The 19,287-nt window shown below is 43.5% G+C and overlaps 1 protein-coding gene across 2 annotated transcripts in view; it reads left to right on the top strand.

Annotated features, from left to right (window-relative positions):
• PTPRG (protein tyrosine phosphatase receptor type G) overlaps positions 1-19,287 on the top strand; it is a 685,241-nt gene that overhangs the window by 465,989 nt on the left and 199,965 nt on the right. For both annotated transcript variants that reach the window (XM_084795413.1, XM_084795412.1), the window contains exon 5: positions 15,144-15,239. In XM_084795413.1, the coding sequence (XP_084651539.1) occupies positions 15,144-15,239 (96 nt within the window). The remainder of the gene's footprint in view (positions 1-15,143; positions 15,240-19,287) is intronic.

Below are 19,287 nucleotides of genomic sequence, written 5' to 3'. Positions count from 1 at the left end.
TCTGGTGTACCCCATTTCCAATTTCCCAAAATAATTTGCTAATATAAAGTTTCAAACTGTTGGCTGAAGAAATTCCCATAGGTTGGTACTGCATCATATTCGTAGCACACTGTGTGTACTCTGCAGCAGGAAATGCCGTAGTGAGCTGTGGCTTGGTGTTGGGAGATAGCTGCTATGTGATTGTGCACTGGGTGTCAGTTCCATGAGAATAGCCTGTCTTTCTTTCCCACATACTGTTCATGCTCACATAATGTCTCTGATAGATTCTAGACATATCTGGTCCTGCTTTGTGATTGCTGGCCTGGGGAGTTGAGGTGCTAACTATACACAGCAGATCCGCCCTGGGTACAGTGTGACCCTGGTAGCAGCTGAGGAACAGGAAGAAATCACAGTTGGCATTAGGTAAGGCACAGCTGATTCTGAGTAAAACAGCTGTTAAGACAAAAACCAGAGGCAGAGAGGAAGAGCATGGTGATGTCCACCGGCCTAGTCTGCTTTCTGGCCTTGTGGTTAGCACCATGACCAAAAGCAACGTGGGAAAAAATGCACTTATCTCATATTATACTTCCAGGTAACAGCTCATAAATTCTTACCTTGGGCCCATGACACAGTCAGACCCAGGCTCTTGGCTCAGTTAGCAGTGCCAAGCATGAGTTCCATCCTGTGGAGTAGGCCTTAAATACAATCAGGGAGAAGCTGGTTACTCTGAAAGCACCTGTGCCATTATTATACCACTGAGTGTATCTTGCTAGTATGATCTTTATGGGAGTTTTCAGAGTTTACATGTGGGTGCAAACTGGGCACACATGCTGATTACATCTCTCCTCCAGCAGCAAGCATAGGACCTCCTGGTACTATGAAGGCTAGCCAGTATATATGAAGATTCCACGTCCATACCAGCTTGATTATTGCCATGTGCCTGAAATATATATACATTATGTCCTGGAGAGGAACCAAAGTGCTGCAATAGCTGTATTGTTTTTTGGGGGAGGTCTCTATGACCCTTCCTCTAACAACTTTAAGAAAAATAACCCATATTCAGCACTGGGCATCTTCTTTAAAAGCCTCTGGCATCTAATAGAAGCATATTCCTGCTATAAGGTAACTGCATTTAAACTTTTTTATGTGTGTGTATGCCTTGGGAAGCTTCTATATCGGTTTATTTATTTATTTAAAATATTATTAATTTATTCACATTACATCTCAATTGTATATGGGTATATTTATATACAGATTTCAAAGATCTTTAGTGTTGGTTTCCCCACCCCACCCACTCCCTTTCCCATCCCCCACCCCATGTCATTTTTGTATCCTTTATTCCTCTTCCCCCTTCGTGCCAGCTTTGTTCTACTTTCTTCCCAGGGTCCAGTCAGAATTGTTAAGGCCAAGAAAACAAATGACAAACGTTGGCATGGATCTAGGGAAACGGGAACACTTATTCACTGTTGGTGGAAGTTCAGGCTGGTCCAGCCACTGTAGAAATCAGTGCGGATGTTCCTCCAAAGGCTACACAGAAATCTGCCACCTGATTCATCAATCCCCCTCCTAGGCATGTTATGAAAAACCATATACCCAACGGCAGAGACACTTGCTCATCCATGTTCATGCTGTTCTGGTCACAATAGTTAGAAAATGGAAACAGCCTAGATGTCCACCAGCTGATTAATAGAAAGTTCTTATGATTTATAATCTCAATGGAATATTATTCTATGAAAATGAAATCATGATATTTGCAGGTAAGCAGATGGAGCTGGAAATAATTATTTTGAGCAAGGTAACCCAAATTCAGACAAATGCCAAATGTTCCCTCTCATATGTAGATTCCAGCTTTGAACCTTTAGATATGTGTGCTTAAATTAGATTACCTGAGCTGGGCATGGTGATGAACGCTTTTAATCCCAGTGCTCAGAGAGGCGGAGGCAGGTGCATCTCTGAGTTCGAGGCCAGTCAAGTCTACAAAGCTAGTCCAGGACCGCCAAGGCTACCCAGAGAAACTCTGTCTCAAACAACAACAACAAGAAAAAGAAAAGAAATTGGGTTACCTGCAGATACCAGGAAGCCATCTATGACCTTGAAATGATCCTTCATCTGTCCAAACCTCCCTTTCTAGTCTTGTAAATGGTTGTACACCGGTACTTCTCCCAGTGAGCTGTATGAAGGTCAATTTCTCTGTAAAGTGCTCATACTGTGGTTTCTTTTTAAATAACAGAGTTCACATGTGTCTGCATAACTTCTAGATAACCATTGGCAGTGACCAAATGAGGATGCTCTGTGATTCTGGGAGGCAGTAAGTCCTTGTGTCTCCATACAAATACCGGTTACATGGATGCACTCCCTGGGTCAACCTGTGCACGTTTACCCAGATGTTGTCCTGGAAGCTGCACTGGTCTGCAGATTGCTGTCATATAGTTCCATGTGACTGTGGATTCTGCCATCCATGCACTGCTGGGCTCCTCTGCATCTTCCTTTGAGGTTGCTGTCTTGTACTGGGTTCTTCAAATATTTATGAAGAAAGGTTTTTATTGATGTTTTTAAAAGTACTGAATCTATCTTATCAAAGTCATCTCTTCGTTTCAACCCTGCATTTTCAGATCTCTGAGGAAACAACAGTTAAATCTCATACCAGTCATCTCTTCCATCCTCTGTATTTCTGTATTTTCCCCTTGGTTTGAAAAGTGTAGATCAGGTCATTTTTTAAATTTCTGCTTAATACTCCACAGTAAAGATTCCCTTTAATTGATCTAGGTGGCAGTGAGCCTGACTATAGTCTTTTGGTATTATAACTGGTGCCTTTTTGACCTCCTCTGTAACATCAGCAAGTACTTCAATCCCAATGCAGGCAGCCAATTTTAAGCATCTGTCCACTTACGCTCTCATCTGCTGCATGATGTTGGGCAGGTAGCATTCTGAGCACAATTATCAATGGTGGCTGATTGCTGAGTTCAGAGATTCGGAACCAGGTTCCTGTGCAGACCTCTAGGTCTTAGGCTGTTTATTTCTGATCTGAGACAAGTCCAGGACATGTGTGATTGGTCACAATTATCTTTAGCATGTAGTCTCTCTAGACACATGAGCTATCAATCAGCTATTCACTGTGGAGAATGAACACAAGAGCCAGGTGACAGCATAGCTCTGGGCTGTCTGTGTGCTGTAACTTCTTGTCTTTATAAAGCCATGCTTTAAGGGTTCGTTGTTTTTCAGTCTCTTTAAACTTTTATTCCAAATTAGTAGCAACTACCCACTGAGATTTACCCTCTAGAAAAATGGTACTCAACTTTCCTAACACTTGACCATTTAATACAGTTCCTCATGTTGTTGTGACCCCCAATCATAAAATTATTTCATTGCTACTTCATAACTGTAATTTTGCTACTGTTATAAATTGTAATATAAATATTTGATATGTAGGATATTTGGTATGTGGACCCCCAAGGGGTTGCTACCCATAGGTTGAGGACCACTGCTCTAGAGTCTCATGACATCCTAACATGAAGGACCTCCACTTGAATCTGGAGAGTCATGCTTGGCTTCCTTTTGGTGCCAGTATTACTAGTTTGGCAGTGACGGTGTATCAGAAAATGCCATTTGGGTTCTGCCCCTCAGCATTCATTGTCTGACCGTATGGTGGCTAGTGGGGGGGGGGGGGTTAAAGTGTCTGGAAAAAAAAAATCTATGAAAATATTCCCGGTAGGATGTAGGTGGAGGGCGTAGAAGAGTTCATAAAGATGCTCCGCCAATTTCTGCTTCTTGTTTAAATGGTTTCATGGTAACATTTAGGACATGGAGACCAGATCAGAGAAGCGATCCACAAAACACTTTGAGATGATGCAGTGAATGATCAGAAATAAGTAATCATCTCATCAGAAACACAGGTCTTCAGAAGTTTTAAATGGTATTGAAAACTATGAGGAAGAAGGGTGGAGGAAGAGGAGAAAAATGTTTGCAACATTTCCTTCATACATTTTTTGTGCCATTTCTATTTAACCTTGGTGTTCAGTCCTAGCCTTAAACTTTTGAAAAGATATGTGGAATTCTCAAATGCTACTGGATCTGTCCTCACTCAGGCTGAGTTTCGTCCATTCAGAAACAGAACGTGTAACTGATCACTCATGATCATAATGCCCCGTGGGCTGGACTTCACTTAGAATCCCACTTTTAGTTATTTTTTTTTCCCAGTGGCTCCTTATTGTTTTATTGTAGTAAATCATACATAAGACTTAGCATTTCATTTATTATTTCAGTTATTTTTAACTGTGCAATTCAGTGATGTTCCCCACATTCAGAATATTATGCGAACGTCAACACCATCCATTTCCAGAACACTGCGGTCATGTCAAACTGGAACTGTGTCCCCATGAGACACTAACTCCCAGTCCCTCCCCACCAACCCCAACAGTTGTCCGCTTAGCTTCCTGCTTCTCCGCATTTGACTGCTCTGAGAATGCCATCTGAGGGATGGAGAACTGGCGTTTCCTAATGGTGTCTTTTCTTCGCTGTCAGATGTTATTTCCGAAGATGATTCTGAGCCCCAGTGTTAGTCTCTGGCAAATTCATGGGAAGGAGAGGCCCTGAGCCAAGCGCACGCACTGTGAAGGGCCTTTCCCTAAGACCATGCTGTGCTCTGCCCAGCGTGGTGCAGTTCTCGAAGATGACTTTGTGCAGTGTCACTTTAGGACCAGATCGAGAGAAACTCAGAACATAAATTCATCACCAGAGCTACTGTGTTAAGTCAGTAAGAGCCTGTAGCACAAAGGGAGGCACAGTCTTTCCTTTACTTCAGCCTCCTTCACAGTGTTGGGGAGCTCGAGGCATTGTCAGACCCATGGCATGCAGAGATGGCAAGTGTGATGAGTGGTACAGGACAGCCCTGCCATTGGTGTGGCTCTGGACCTCAGAGCACATGGCTGAGGAGGCTGCTGTTTGGCATTCTATCCCTAGCTCCATCTATTATATCTCCCACCTCCTCCAGAGATGGGGGAATCAAGTTAAGGTCTATTCTTTTTCAATTTTTTCTTTGTCTTTTTCTTTATTCATTTCAATCATTTCTGCTTTTTCTAGATAGGCTGTTATAAACCACTAAGGGTTTTAAGTCATCCTAAAAACAAATACCTGGGTTCTATCCTAATCATCTTCTGGGACATATTTCCCGCCCCCCCAGTAGTGTGTGGTATTTCCCCCAGCCATGATTGCTCCCTTCATTTCTAAGCCCTTGCATACACATATGTGGCACATGCAGCATTGTGATGCATGCAGCTTTGTGGGGCATGCTGTTCTGAATATAGAATGTGGCGCTAGTGTATTTAATTTGCTCATTGGCTTTCTACTTTGGGAAGTGCATTGGAGAACTTTCAATGAAGATTGATCGCTTCCTTTTCCCTCCTCGGTGGGCTGTTTTGTTAATTCTCCTACACATTATGCAGAACAAGGGCTTTTTTTCTTTATATCAACAAAGGTAAGGCAAAGGTACACATGTATTTGCCTTTGCCTGTAGCAGAACATTGATTTATCTAAATAAAAAGCCTCACCGAGTAATGAAATGGCCATCTTAGGAAAAGATGAGGGAAGGTCTTATTTTGGATGGCTATCAGGGCAATATTAAGTGAACTTAGAAGTATGTATCCAGGGACCAAAAGCTAAGAATGTTTATGAATTCAAATTAGCAACGGTGTAGGAAAATTGGCATGTTCTCTCTCTCTCTCTCTCTCTCTCTCTCTCTCTCTCTCTCTCTCTCTCTCTCTCTCTCTCTCTCTCTCTGTGTGTGTGTGTGTGTGTGTGTGTGTGTGTGTGTGTGTATCTGTGTGTGCATGCAGGTGTGTGTGGAGGCCAGAGTTTGACTAAACCCAGCTCAGTAATTGACTACACCGGGGGTAGACTGCCATTCTGTGCTTCCCATCGCTGGGGTCAGAGATGGGCACAACAATACTTCTCTCAAGTTCACATCCTCATGTTTTCGGGCAGGCACTTTCCCTACTGGCCATGTCCCCTGCCCTTTCCTCCTTCCTTAGTGGAAGGATAAAAGGAATACATTGTTCTCCACAGGTGCTTTGAGCCACCGGCAGGGGCCGATTTTGTAGCAGGCACCATCGCTCATCTAGGCATGCTCATAGAGATTTTGGAATATCAAGTCTTAACCAGTCTGGGTGTTTTGTTTGGTTTGGTTGTTTAAGCCCTTGAGGATTCCAATGAAAAGCCTGGGCTGCATGAGGCCAGGACTGAACATGTGTGTTAGAAGTATCTATGTTAGCTTTTTGTCACTGCTACCAGAATGCGCAAGGGAGGGAAGGGCTTATTTACATGTCAACTCAACCTGATATGGAGGGTGTGGCAGAGCAAAGCGGTTTATTTTCATGGCACCAGGAAGCAGAGAAAAGGGCCTGACCGTGCTGTGCTCATTGTTGCCTCCCCCACTTCAGGGACAGTGTTGTCCCTATTTCAGGGCGGATATTTCCCGCTTACTTGACCCTCCCTGGAAACGGACTCACACATGCACCAACAAGTTACTTTAGCAACCCACTCGATGCTCCTAAATCCAATCAAGTTGACATTAAAATCAAGTATCAAAAAGGGCTATGAGTTCATGGCCCTAAGGTGGAGACACCAAAGCCCAAGTGATGAGACGTGCCCTCCACAGCCTTGAGCTGCATGCTACTCCATTACCAGGCATCTCTCTACAGCTGGTTTGTGTTTTCCTAAAGCTTTTCGAGGCATGGTTTCTCTTTGTAGACCAGGCTGGCCTTGAACTCACAGCAATCAGCATACATCTACCTCCCTGGATGCTGGGATTTTAGGCATACACGACCACACCAGCTTCTACAGCTATTGTTTATAATGAGAAAAGGGTCTGAATGGAGAAATGAAACAAGTCCTGCCATATGGGGAGGGAAAAAAACCAATCACCAAATAAGTGCTTGCTGCATGCTTGGCCCTGGTGCCAGTGCCACCCTCCCAGTTCTCAGAGAAGCTTCAGAGTCTCTTCTCCAGATGAGCGCTGTTTTAAGGAGTCTACACCTGAGTTTCAAAGGTGGCCTTAGGAGCACTCTGCTATATGTGTCCCACATTGATAATGCTCCTCTTCTTACAAATGCACCATAGTAGATTCTACAGGGTATGGCTTGGACTTACAGAACTCAAACATTTGAGAAGTCACCAGGATACCTTACCCATGTGTCCTCAGAAATACTTTGCATCAATTTCGTGTGTGTGTGTGTGTGTGTGTGTGTGTGTGTGTGTGTGTGTGTGTTGTTTAGGCTAGAAGAGCACATCATGTGTCATTCTCAAGAGCACTGCCCAGCCTTTAATTTTAAATGGAGTATCTCTCCCTGGCCTGTACTCCATCAGTCAGGCTAGGCGAGGCTGGCCAGTGATCCCAAGGGTATGTCTGTCCCTGCTTCCCTGATACTGGGATAACAGGCATGCATCTCTGCCTGTGACAGCTTTTACATAGGCTCTGGGCACCAGACTCCTAATGCTTGTGCCCCAAGCAGCTTCCAACTGAGCCACTCCCTCTTTCCATAGCCTCGTCTATGGAGAACCTGAGTACTGATACCGTGCTTCATGGAGGTGCTGAGTAACTGCGTTGGTCATCTCTGTACACAACTCAAGGGCAGGCCTTGGGCTCGGAGTAGGGAAGGGGCCACAACCACTGCCACACCTGTACTAATTTTACATAGCTTAATTGCAACTTTATAGCCTCATGACATCCCCCACAACCCATCATGGGATAGAGAACACAGCCTGAGAAGTAAGGAGTGAAGCATGATGGGAAATGGGGGCTCCTGAGTAACAACCCGAGCTTTGGGTTCCTTGCATTTCGAGACGGGGAGACATATTGCCAATTTCTAGTTGGTGTTGAGTGATTTATAACCTTTTATTTGTGGTTGAGTGTTACAGTCTGTGTTGTCATGGAAATTCTATTGAATTTATAGGCCCATTTATCCAAAATGATTTTCCAGACTTCATTTCATGGTGAATCATGTGGCTGTTACTCCCAAGTACAAAGCGATTTCGACAAAGTTTCAGTTTACAAGGAGCACAAACACCACTGGTGATTTTCATGTTTCTAAAGTACAAATGAATTCCATGTGCACCCGGGCACTGTCCCTGTCCTGTGAGTTCCACTGAGCTCCAGAGCTGTGTTTCTACACACACACACACACACACACACACACACACACACACACACACACACACACACATCCAGTTGCTACAAACATGAGGAAATGGTGGCTTGCTTTTGTTTTGTTTTGCTTTTTTGAAAAGGGTCTAAAAACTTGAATTCTGGGGCAATTCTCCTGCCTCAATCTCCCAAGTGTTGGGAACACAGATGTGTTCTACCTTACCTGCTTTTTATTTTGTTGTTTTTAGTTTTAATTCTTTTAAATATTTCTTTATTTACTTAGTGACCCAGTGTCTGTAGGGAGAGTGTGAACGAGTGGGTGGTGCAATTCTGCTTCACACATTTGTAATCTAGGCACTATAGGCTATGCAGGGACACTTTGCTCATCCCGTGTCCAATGGCGTGACTATTTTGGTAATTTTTTTAGTCACTATTGAGCATCATATACATGCAGAAGAGTTCAGTAATAATATGCACGCAGCTGAGTTCATTCTTTTATCTAGTGCTCAGGTTAGAAAGAGAACTTCACCTCCCAAGGGCTGCAGCTTCTTGCCACCTTCCCTAAAAGTATAACAAGGGGTTGGAGTGTGATACAGTTCCGAATATGCACTACAGAACCTATCGCATGTCCGTCCAAACTTTCACTTAACTCAAAGTAAAAACTTCATGAATCATGCACAGTGAACTCCTGGGAAACACAACTTCCCTCAGTCACCAAGGTCCAGATTCTTCCCCGTCAGAAAAGAAATGCCAGGATATGCCCTTGGACCAGGAGTTCTGAAAGCAGCCTATGCAGAAGTGTGTAAAGGAGTAAAGAAATTATAGAGAGAGTTCACAATAGACCCTCAGTGGTCCTGGCTCCCTTCTGAGGGCCCTTCAACCTAGTGTACACTTTGGGCTCATTAGCTCCCAAAATTAGAGCCCCAGGTCCAAAGGAGCTAGGGACAGTTCCAGATTCCACGGCAAAAGCAGAACTCAGTGACTAAAGAGCCAGGCATTGCGTGCTGAACACCAACTGTGGTGTTAAGCAAGTCTTCCAGAGTGGGGGTCGCTTCCCCCACAGAGATGCTGAACATCTATTGCTCTTCGGAGTGCTTCCTTCTAAAAAAAAAACACTCTTTCCATAAAAGCTGCTTGATCCACCGCTCTGGGTGCGACTCACTGCCTGGCACGTGGGAAGGATCGATTTCACCGCGATCGACACATCCCTTCTGTTCATGCAGATTCATAATGGGAAATGAGAGCTGCCTCTTTCATTCGGACTTTTCCAAAAGCAGTGCTTAGTGTATTTTCGGGCTGAGAATGGCCTCTGAGTTCCAGATGGGGGGGCTCTAAGCAAAGGCTCTCAGGAGACCCTACCCATTTTCCGTGAATAACCCCACACCCACGTTTCTTAAGTAACCCTAGTTAAACTAACTGGATCACCAAGTGGGGGCATGAGAGTTTCTGGGTAGAACACTTTGGAAGAGAAAGAGGATCAACAAGAGATGGAGAAACGCGAGAGTAATGGCAGTGTATGTGAACAGGATAGAAGTACATTATATGCACATGAAATTGCATAATAAAATCCATATTGAATATCATTTATATATGCTTTTTAAGAAGAAAAATAAGACCAAAGTCTTCAATCAAAGATCATTTGATCTTTGATCATTTGATCATTTGATCATTTGATCTTTGATTCCATAACCAAAAGGGTTCTATCTCAGAGTACCCACTTCTACCAACTTCCTGGACAATTTCCGCTTAGGTATAAGAGATTGAACTGGGTTATGACTGGGCTCTCTACAGATTATCCCCAGCCATGATTAAAAGCTCACATTTTCACCTTCTCCTCCTGTATTCCCACTTTCTATGTACTTTCCCACATTGCTGCTGCCTGGTCAGACTTTACCTGTCATCTTTGACTGCCGTCCCCTCTTTCTCAAGACTTAATTCATCTTTTTCATTATGTTCATTTGGGGGCATGTGCACATGAGTGTATTACCCATTGGCACCAGAAGAGGGCACCGGATCCTCTGGTGCTGGATTTATAGGAATTTCAGAGATGCTAAGTGTAGGTTCAGGATACTACACACCCAGGTCCTCTGGAAGAGCATTATGCAATTGTAACCACTAAGCCATCTCTCCAGCTCCGGTTATTTCCTGTACGGACACTTCCCAGTGGTACCAGTTAGCTAGATCACTTACCCACTGCCTTTCCTCTGAGCCATCTGGGTTGTTTCCATATTTATTCTGCTGTGATTTCCCCCCTTGCCTTGCATGGGGAGTGTGTTAGGGAAATAGAGGTCTCTCAGAGGTAATATAAATGTAGCACTTCTGAATCTGCAGAGAACATGAGGGTTTTCCTTTCTTGAGCTGGGATAGTTTCCTTTTGCCTCCATCGTCACAGTCCCCCGAGAACTGAGTCAGGAACATCAGCCTAACACAGAGAACGAGTTCACCTTTATGAAGATGTCCCATCCTCCCCCTTGCTGGGCTAATTTAGGCTTTGCTTACCAGACCACGATTCACCTACTGTGCTGTAAGCTCTTTCTCCATACATCTATGTAACTTTGGCACTCAAGGAAAAGGTAAGCTTGTCTCATTAGTGCTGCTTTGGTTTCCTAAGCACTGACTGTGCCGTCTTCTGTCACGGTGTCTTACACAGAATTGGCATTAAGCTGACACTCCTGCCAGGTGGAAGGAAACCTTGATCTCTGAGGGTAAAAGGTCATTTTTTTTTCTATACTAATGTTGCTTTTCTGCTTTAAAAGAATTGAAATTTTTGGACATTGGGGGCCATGCAAGGCCTTGCCTTTCTTGCCTGATACTCATGGTAATGTCTCATTTGTGGTGTGTTAATGAGTGACAGCACACGCTTCCATCTGCTGCAGGTGGTCAATAAATGTGTGAAAGAGCAACAACAACAGTAATACACCTCTCATTTCAGATTGATCATTTGTGGCTCATTCAGCTTTACATGCGCAGTGATGCAAATGGAAAGAAATAAACGTTAAACCACATCGCACTGAGAGTCAATTTTACCGAGATGGAAATTGAGCATCTTAGTCTGTGTGTGTTTCATTCCTTAGCACCCATGGCCATGCAGCATTGTCAGTGGTCAGCACCATCTCTGCACCCGTCCCATATGGCCCAGAGCTTGTACGGGCATCTCCCCTGCCTGTGTCAGCACATGTGTCCTGACCAGAGATGAGATTTTCTTCTGATTTTTTGTCCCCTGTAAGTTACTACTTTCCAAATGTCATGTGATGTCATACTGTAAGACACAACCTGGAAGGCTCTCTTGTTCTTCCATTCCACTTGGTAGGGCATGCTCAGGCCCATCCTTATCAGGCCTGGCTTTGAAATGTTGACATAACAGGGCGCGTGACTTTGTCCCACAGTGCACTGCCTGTCAGTGGCTTTTTACTTTAGTTTCATTCAGCCTGTCTCTGTGAGAACAGAGAGCCATGTGACTTCCATTTGCAAAGCTGATTCAGTTTTCTTTCCCTGTCAGAGGGCATTCTATTCAGAATGGGTGCACTGGCCTTCAGTTATAACGTGCTCTTGAAGAGCCAAAGCTCTCTATTTTAGTACATTTGGAAAATACTGAGGTCCTGGGTCTTTAGAGCACATGTCCCACCAAAAGAAACCAGAATTTGACAGGGGAAAAAATGGCCTTTTTCTGTTAGGCACAGATAAAATGTAAGTTGAGGCAAAACCCATGTGCCTTATCAGGAGGAGGTACTAAAAAATAAGCAAAAAAAAAAAAAAAAAAAAAAATGATGGGAGCATAGCTGCGCAGTGGGGGAATCCTTTTGAAGGGTCTCCTGCAGGGCAAAGCTGGAGCCGTTTGAACATCGAACTAATAATGTTAGGAATAAGCATCATTGTGTATCGAATAAAGTGAGAACCAAAGCAAGTCTGTATACACATGCACGCATGCACACACACAAGCATACGCGCGCGCGCGCACACACACACACACGAGAAGCCTGGAGAAGGGATGTTCTTGTATGAGACTCTCTTTCTCAAACACAGGAAAAACAGAGTTAGAACATCATTAATAGACGCCCAAACTAGTGTGAAAGGCAAGGAACTGGGTTTTTCACTATCTCCCTACAGAGATCTTTTCCTTTCCAAAAGAAAATGAAAAGCTTTAGAGTAGAGAAGGCTCGTCGCCTGTCACCCTTGCGATATGATTGAGATAAACAGTCCTAGTATTGGGATAAACTCATGCCATATTCATGTTGACCTTGTTAGTAGACATCTCTGTCACTGGCCTCGGCTTGTTTGCAGCACGTGTCTTTGGCAGGAAGTACTGTAACTAATACGCCTCACATGTGTGCAAAGTCTATGGTGGTTCTTGCTTCCTGTTATTCTTTGTTTCAGTCAAGATCGTCTGTGTGTCCACCTGCCTCAGCCACCCGGATACTGGGATGGCAGGCATGCACCTGTGGTTTGGCTGTCGCTTTTGAATAAATGCAGAAACCTTCCAGGCTACCAGAGATTCTGAGGATCTGACATTGGAATGACAAGTGACCAGCAGGCAAAACTAAGTCAGAGGGACTCAGTAGAAACCCAATCCAGGGTCTTGAAGACTGGAGTAACCAAAAACATTTGCCAGAGAGGTCTGTGTGAAAATAATTTCCAGCCTCTACCCTGATTTTTTCCCCCCTCTTCCAACAAGAAGTTGCCAGAATCCAGTTAATCCAGCAAAACTTTGTCCCTTTATTTACTTTCTTATATCTTTGGCTAGCTTAAGATGTTAGCATAATTCACTAAGCTGCAACTTGAAAGCAATAGAAAGGGAAATTGGTATTTCCAACCTGCACTAGTGGTCTCTTTATGAGACATTTTATTATCCGGGGGTGGAGCCTCAACTCAAACATGTTTTCTGAAAATACATTTCCTTCCCGAGCCATAAATGAAAGTGCCCTTGAAGAGGTCTTAACATGCTTTGTAGCCCAGGCTCCTCAGGGTGTGCATTGAACACTCTGCTGTGTTGAGGCTGAAGTGTAAGAAAGACTCAGTATCTACTCTTGTGAGAGTCCGAATTTTAAGAGGAAAGTGAAGTGTAATTTTTTGAATACACTTGTTTGGAGATTTTTTTTTTCTTCTTCTTCTGGGTTTAGTGTCATCGAATCAGAAACAACTGACCCAGTATTGAGTGGTTTGAATTAGCACCTTGAGTGGTGGATTTTTTGCTAGTGTAAATTCATGGTGTCCAAAGCTGTCCAAACCAGCAGCATTAGTAAGAACTCAAGGTCTTAAGAAAATGAATTTGCTTTAAAGGAGAAAATGTCCCAAAACGGTCTCTTCCTTCCATGAATTCCTGAAAGTCCCTAGAAAATGAATTGATGGCTCAGCCTCATCTCACCCTTCAGATATGAGTTGTCACCTCTTTGGTGGCATCTTGGTTCATTTTGTCATGCCGACTCCATTCACCTTTGGCCTATACTGAATCACCTTGATTTTGCTTTGTCTGTTGGGAATTTATTGTTTGCTGTTAACTCTCCAAGCTCCCAGCTGGGATGTGATCACCATTTCCATTGCAAACCATGTCAGCATGCCATCCAGGAGCTGGGGGTATTGAGATGGAGAGAGATGTGATCTGTCAGTCGTAGGAGATCTGAGGAGGTCTTGAAGGATCAGTTGTTCTTGAAGACTGAGTCCAGTGCATTCTCATTAGGATTGTAGTTTATTTTGTTAATTTTTATTTATGTGTATGAGTGTTTTGCCTGCATGTATATCTGTGTACAGCTTGTGGTGCCTAGCGTCCATGGCCAGAAGACGCTGTCAGATCTAGAGTTACCTGTGGTTGTGTGCCACCATGTGGATCCTGGGAATCAAACCTGATTCGTCTAGAAGAGCAGCCAGTGCTCTTAACCGCTGAGCCATCTCCCCAGCCCTCTTACTGGGACTTGGAAGAAGTCTGCTGGTGTGTCGTACCCCCCCTGCCCCCCACCCCCGTGTGTTGGTGGTGGATGGAGTGCTGCTGGGATCTGAGCAGGGTGCAGTAACACTGCGCTCATGTCTTGCATGAACACATCCTTGCATCGACCCTGCCAAGTAGAAGCACTTGACTTCCTATGTGAGGAAGGTGTGGAGGAGAACATTGCCTTCCAGTGAGTCTCCTAGACAAGGAGGCGGGGATGCTGGAATAAAGCTATGCGCAGGCTCAGGGTGCTTCTGTCATATGCTTTTGTGCTCAGTCTTTTTAAATGTCAAGGTGCACCGAAGTATTGACACTGTGCAGTGATTTAAGTTGATGTGTCTGGGTTTTATTTTTTTGTTTGTTTTGTTGTTGTTGTTGTTGTTTGGTTGGTTGGTTTTTTGGATAAGAAGATGGAGCTAAATGCAAGAGAAGATGCTTGCAGTTGCTGTGGGAGCATCTGGAGTTCAGCTTCCTGTGGTGTGCCGCCTGAAGCAACTTGATGGGCACTTCCTGGAGCTCTTTTTCCTTGCGTTTATTCCCGTCTTCCTAGAGCTTTTGAAGTACATTCAGTGATGTAATATGTGGAATAGCTTTTAGGCACAATGTAAACTATAAAACATGATTTCACTGGGGTTTTTTGTTTGTTTGTTTGTTTCACCATTATACTCTTTTCTTTGTAAAATGTCTGGCCTACCCCCATCACGAGTTACACATAGTTTCCTGAGCTGTAGCTGAAATCCCTTGCATTTATGCCCAACTCATCTGTCATGTGTTGAGCATTTAGCACTTGGACTACCTCTCACAGGCTTAGTATCCTCCCTGAATGTGCTTTACTGTGGTCAAGCTTTGCATCTTGGGAAGGTTTATCATGAACTGGGAAATAGCCATAAGGATGCATCAGCAGTACTGTGTCTTCAGGGGAGCATGGATGTGGGTAAAGTGGCATGTTATGTGGGATGTGCTCACACAGGCTGTAGCCAAGGAAAGCTATGGGTACCAGAATAAATGGGCTGTGGTCCTAGTGTGTGGGAATCACAGGTCCATTGTACTAGCACTTTTGCATAGGTTTGAAATTTTTCCTAATACAGTGTTTTAACTATTTTACAGATGCAGATTTTCTTTTACAATCCAGATGACTTTGACAGCTTTCAAACAGCAATTTCAGAGAACAGAATAATTGGAGCCATGGCCGTATTTTTTCAAGTAAGTTAACGGTGGCTGAAATACTTCAACCAGAGAGTTCTTTGTATTTTTTCCCCTTAATTTGCTGAATTGTTCCACGTTTAATGAATGCATCTGTTTTCTAGTTCACACCTGTCTAAATGAAAGATATTTCATATTGTCTAATGTGTGATTTAAAATGTAAATAAGTATGTTTAGAAACATAATGAAAATTTTTGCATGAATTATTCTGATTTTATTGCTACTTGACTGTGTGCAGATTGAAGAACACATTTATCATCTAACTCACGTCGTGGCTGACGCGTTTTGAACAGGTTCCTTCAGAATATTAAGAGGCAGATAAAAACGAGGGGGTTTTCTTTCAAGCAACCTAGATATTTCACATTACCTGAAGAAGCACTAAGAAACAGCATCTGCCACTTGCTGGGAAAGACCTTGTCTTCCCTCCACATCCCCATGGTAACCCAGCCTTCCCGAGACTCTCCAAGTTGGTTCCTATATGAATCACTATTCTCCATCTCTTGTTTAGTTTGTTTCACATTATAAGCTAGACTAATCTGGAACTCACCATAATCCTCCTGCATTCGCATCTGTGTGCTGGGACTGCAGGTGTGAGCCACTGCACTCAGCTCTTTTCTCTTTTCATTATGTTCATATTGATCATTGCTCATAGCTCCTGTATCAGGTTATAATGTAAGGTGGAAACCCCTCCCTGTGTGTGTGTGTGTGTGTGTGTGTGTGTGTGTGTGTGTGTGTGTGTGTGTACATATATGTGTATATGTAACTCCAGCTCCAAGGTACCTGATAACCTCTGCTAACCTTTACTAGGCCACTACATTCAGGTGTATCACTCACATACAAACATACATATAAACATAATTTAAAACAAAAAAAGTAAATCTTTTAAAAAATCATAAGTATGAAAATTTGTTATTTGTCTAAAATATAGAGGGGTCTTAAACGGGTGATGTTTCTTAGTGGGTAAAGGCATTTGCTGTGCAAGTTAGATGACCTTAGTTCCATTGGGAACCCACATGAAAGTATGAGGAGAGAGTCAAATGTTCTGTGACATTCACAACATGCAGTGACACACGTGTATCCTCCCACCCCACCCACACATCATGTTCTGTCTCTGTTTCTTCCTCCCTCCCTCCCTCCCTCCCTCCCTCCCCCCCCCCAACCCCTTCTCTCTCACTGCTCTGTTCCGCTTTTCTCATGGCCACGTCCATTTCCTGGTTGTGATCAGTCTATTTGTCTCTCTGCTCTGGACTCTTCCAGATGCCTCTGGCTGTTCTTTCTTTCATATCTACGATAAAATCCTTCCCTGTAGCCATACCGTGGAGCAGCCATGTTATCAGTGTATACGTAGATGTCAGTCCTCCTGTTGACTTACTCTACACACAGCGTCGTTAAACCTGTAAGGTTCCTAATGCTGCCACAGCATTGTATCGGCACAAGCCCAGCAGGTAGACCTAGGGACCTTGTTTTGGCTTAAACCTAGTTTCATGCCCCTAGCTTTATTACAGATCATAGACATGATTTGTTGAACATGTAAAGTTTTTAAAAAGTTAAGTATGGGAACTTTTACATACAATGTCTTGATACCCTAATGCTCATCAAGATGGGGTGTCTGTCTGTCTGTCTGTCTGTCTGTCTGTCTGGGAGGGATGTGCCTTCCCATTGTAATATGATGTACTTTCCATGCAGAGACTTCCATCTGAGCATGTCTACGTCCTCCTAGTGTCTCTATGCTGGGCATGAGCTGCAGAAACTTTGAGTGGCAGGGGGTCACAGGTCAACCTCAGAGTCTTACAGTGAAAATGTAGCAAGACAGGCCTTGTGCAAGTGATTCTTGGATGGAGGGCAGAGGAACCGCTTCCACGTGCAGAAAAGAGAGAGCTGCATCAGCCGAATGTGACCACAGTGCTGGCTCACAAAGCTGAGAGTCACTTGCTGGGTGCTTGCTGGTAACCTGGCGGGAACGTGACCAGATTATAGGCCACATCTTCTTTACATCACACAGATCACCTTTGGGCTCAGAGCCCTTGGAAGATAAAAGATAAGAGTAAAGTTTCATCTTAAAAGATATTTTTTAAAAAAATATTTGAAATAAACACTTGGCAAAGGATAAAGGAATTTGTTGTTAAACCATTCCAGAGAATAAATAATTAGTGTAAGTACAAAAATTAAAATAATTATCTTCGTTTTTTTAGGGTAAAAATTTGAATATTCTCTATTGTTAACCATGTTTGAATGCTGATAAAGATGTAAAATGCTCTGAGAATTATTAAAGCCCTCTTTTAAGCTACCCTCTTTTTGTAATGCCTTCCATGAGTTATCTGGTTAAACAAGTAAGAGTATACCCATGCTTACATGAGCTGGAATCAGAATAATTGGGCAATTTGTGGAATGATACTTTGCTTTTAAAATAATGTACTAAAAGATATAATTGGCTTCACTTGAAGTTTTGAGAGGAGAGTTGGTAGTATTCAGGATAACCGTGCTCTGTGTACAGTTGTAGTTTTTATCAAAACCCTTAAATTAGGCTCACCCTTTGTTTGTTTGTTTGTTTGTTTCTCATTTATAAGCTGTTTCTTCACCAGCATTCCTTCTGTACTTTCCTGTTTTCCTACCAGGCCTAAGGTGGTCTCTTTAGCCACATGACTGCCTGAAGGATTTCAATCTAGCAAGCAGAAGTTGCGGCCATCCTCCTATAGATTTGCTTACTGATGCATTTGCACAGAACATGGAGGACTGTTGACTTATTGGCTCTTTAGTGCAATGTCCCAGTCATAGCCATCACTTCCACTGTCTGACATGTCCTTCATTTGTCATTGAGTCTAGGGAATTTCAAGGTTGCTAATACGTAAATGGTTAGGAGTCAGCTAGCCTAGACACCTTTCTCTCATGTTTCAGTCTTTGGATAGGGTCACTTCTAAATCTGCTCTGAATACAAAGATACAAAATGGTTCCCATGTCAGTAGAGACCCAGCCAGTTGGTGTATTTCTAAGAAATAAATACATTGTGCTGCACTTGTATATAAATGATCTTTCTTGACGTGTTTCTCCTTTTATGAACATTGGTTTTAACTTTCAAGTTTATATGTATGTGTATGCCATGTTGGTATAGGAGTCTGTGGAAGACAGAAAAGATTATTGGGCCCTCTCACCTTACACCCCCAAAAAAGCCTGAGTTACAGCTGGCTGTGAGCTGCCTGATATGGTGGTACAGCTGCCATTTTCTTTGGAATGAACTGGAAGAGCAAGTGCATTTAAATGCTGTCTCTCTGGCCCAGTTGAAGGGTTTCTTTTTGACAGCCCATCTTCAGGATCTCTTAGTGTGCTTCCTCCATTTCATCTTAGCAGCTCTGCTTTCATCTGGCCGGTGGAACTGCACCCTTTGTCCCACTACGTTCTCATTTCTGTTTCGATTCTACCCAGGATTCACCTGCATTTGTTTGGGTTTCCTTAAGGTCCCTGAAGTCTTTCACCCCTTTCCTTCTCTGCCCTCACTTCAGAGTTAAAGGGAAACATTAGAATTCACATGTCCCGTGAGTTGCTAACCCGTTCTTTATATCATGTCGGCACTGCAGACTGCTTAATTATTTTTCTCCATCTGGAGAGGCTTAGTAATTAAATGAAATGGCAGCACCTGGGATTATTTATAGACATGGAGAAGGAAGAAGTTGTTGGTGACTCATTCATCTAGGGCTGGCTCCAAAGCAGTTTCTCCACGTCCCTGCCTTTCACCTTCCGCTCCCCCACCCATCAGGGGAAGATATGACTTGTCCTGTTTTTGACCTGCTGTGGCTCCTAGCCTTACATCTTGTGTGGATGCTGTTACTTTGCTCGCCTCCTCCGGCCCCTGTACTATGAGCTCATTGTGGGCCAAGGGGCCTATTCATCATGGCATCTTTTGTATGTGGCTGGTCTTGTAACGTGCATGTGCAAATACTTAGTTGACCTGAATAGTGAGGTTCTTCAGGGTTGGTTACAGTGGGGTGACGTGATAGCCCATCAGTGAACAAGTATTGGGCATTCTCACTAGGAGGTGTGGTTCCTGGGAAGA

The sequence above is a fragment of the Acomys minous genome (assembly GCF_964271855.1).
Source record: "Acomys minous genome assembly, chromosome: 9".
Lineage (NCBI taxonomy): Eukaryota > Metazoa > Chordata > Mammalia > Rodentia > Muridae > Acomys > Acomys minous.
Note: the sequence above shows the minus strand (reverse complement) of the source record. Positions and strands in the feature narration are given on the sequence as shown.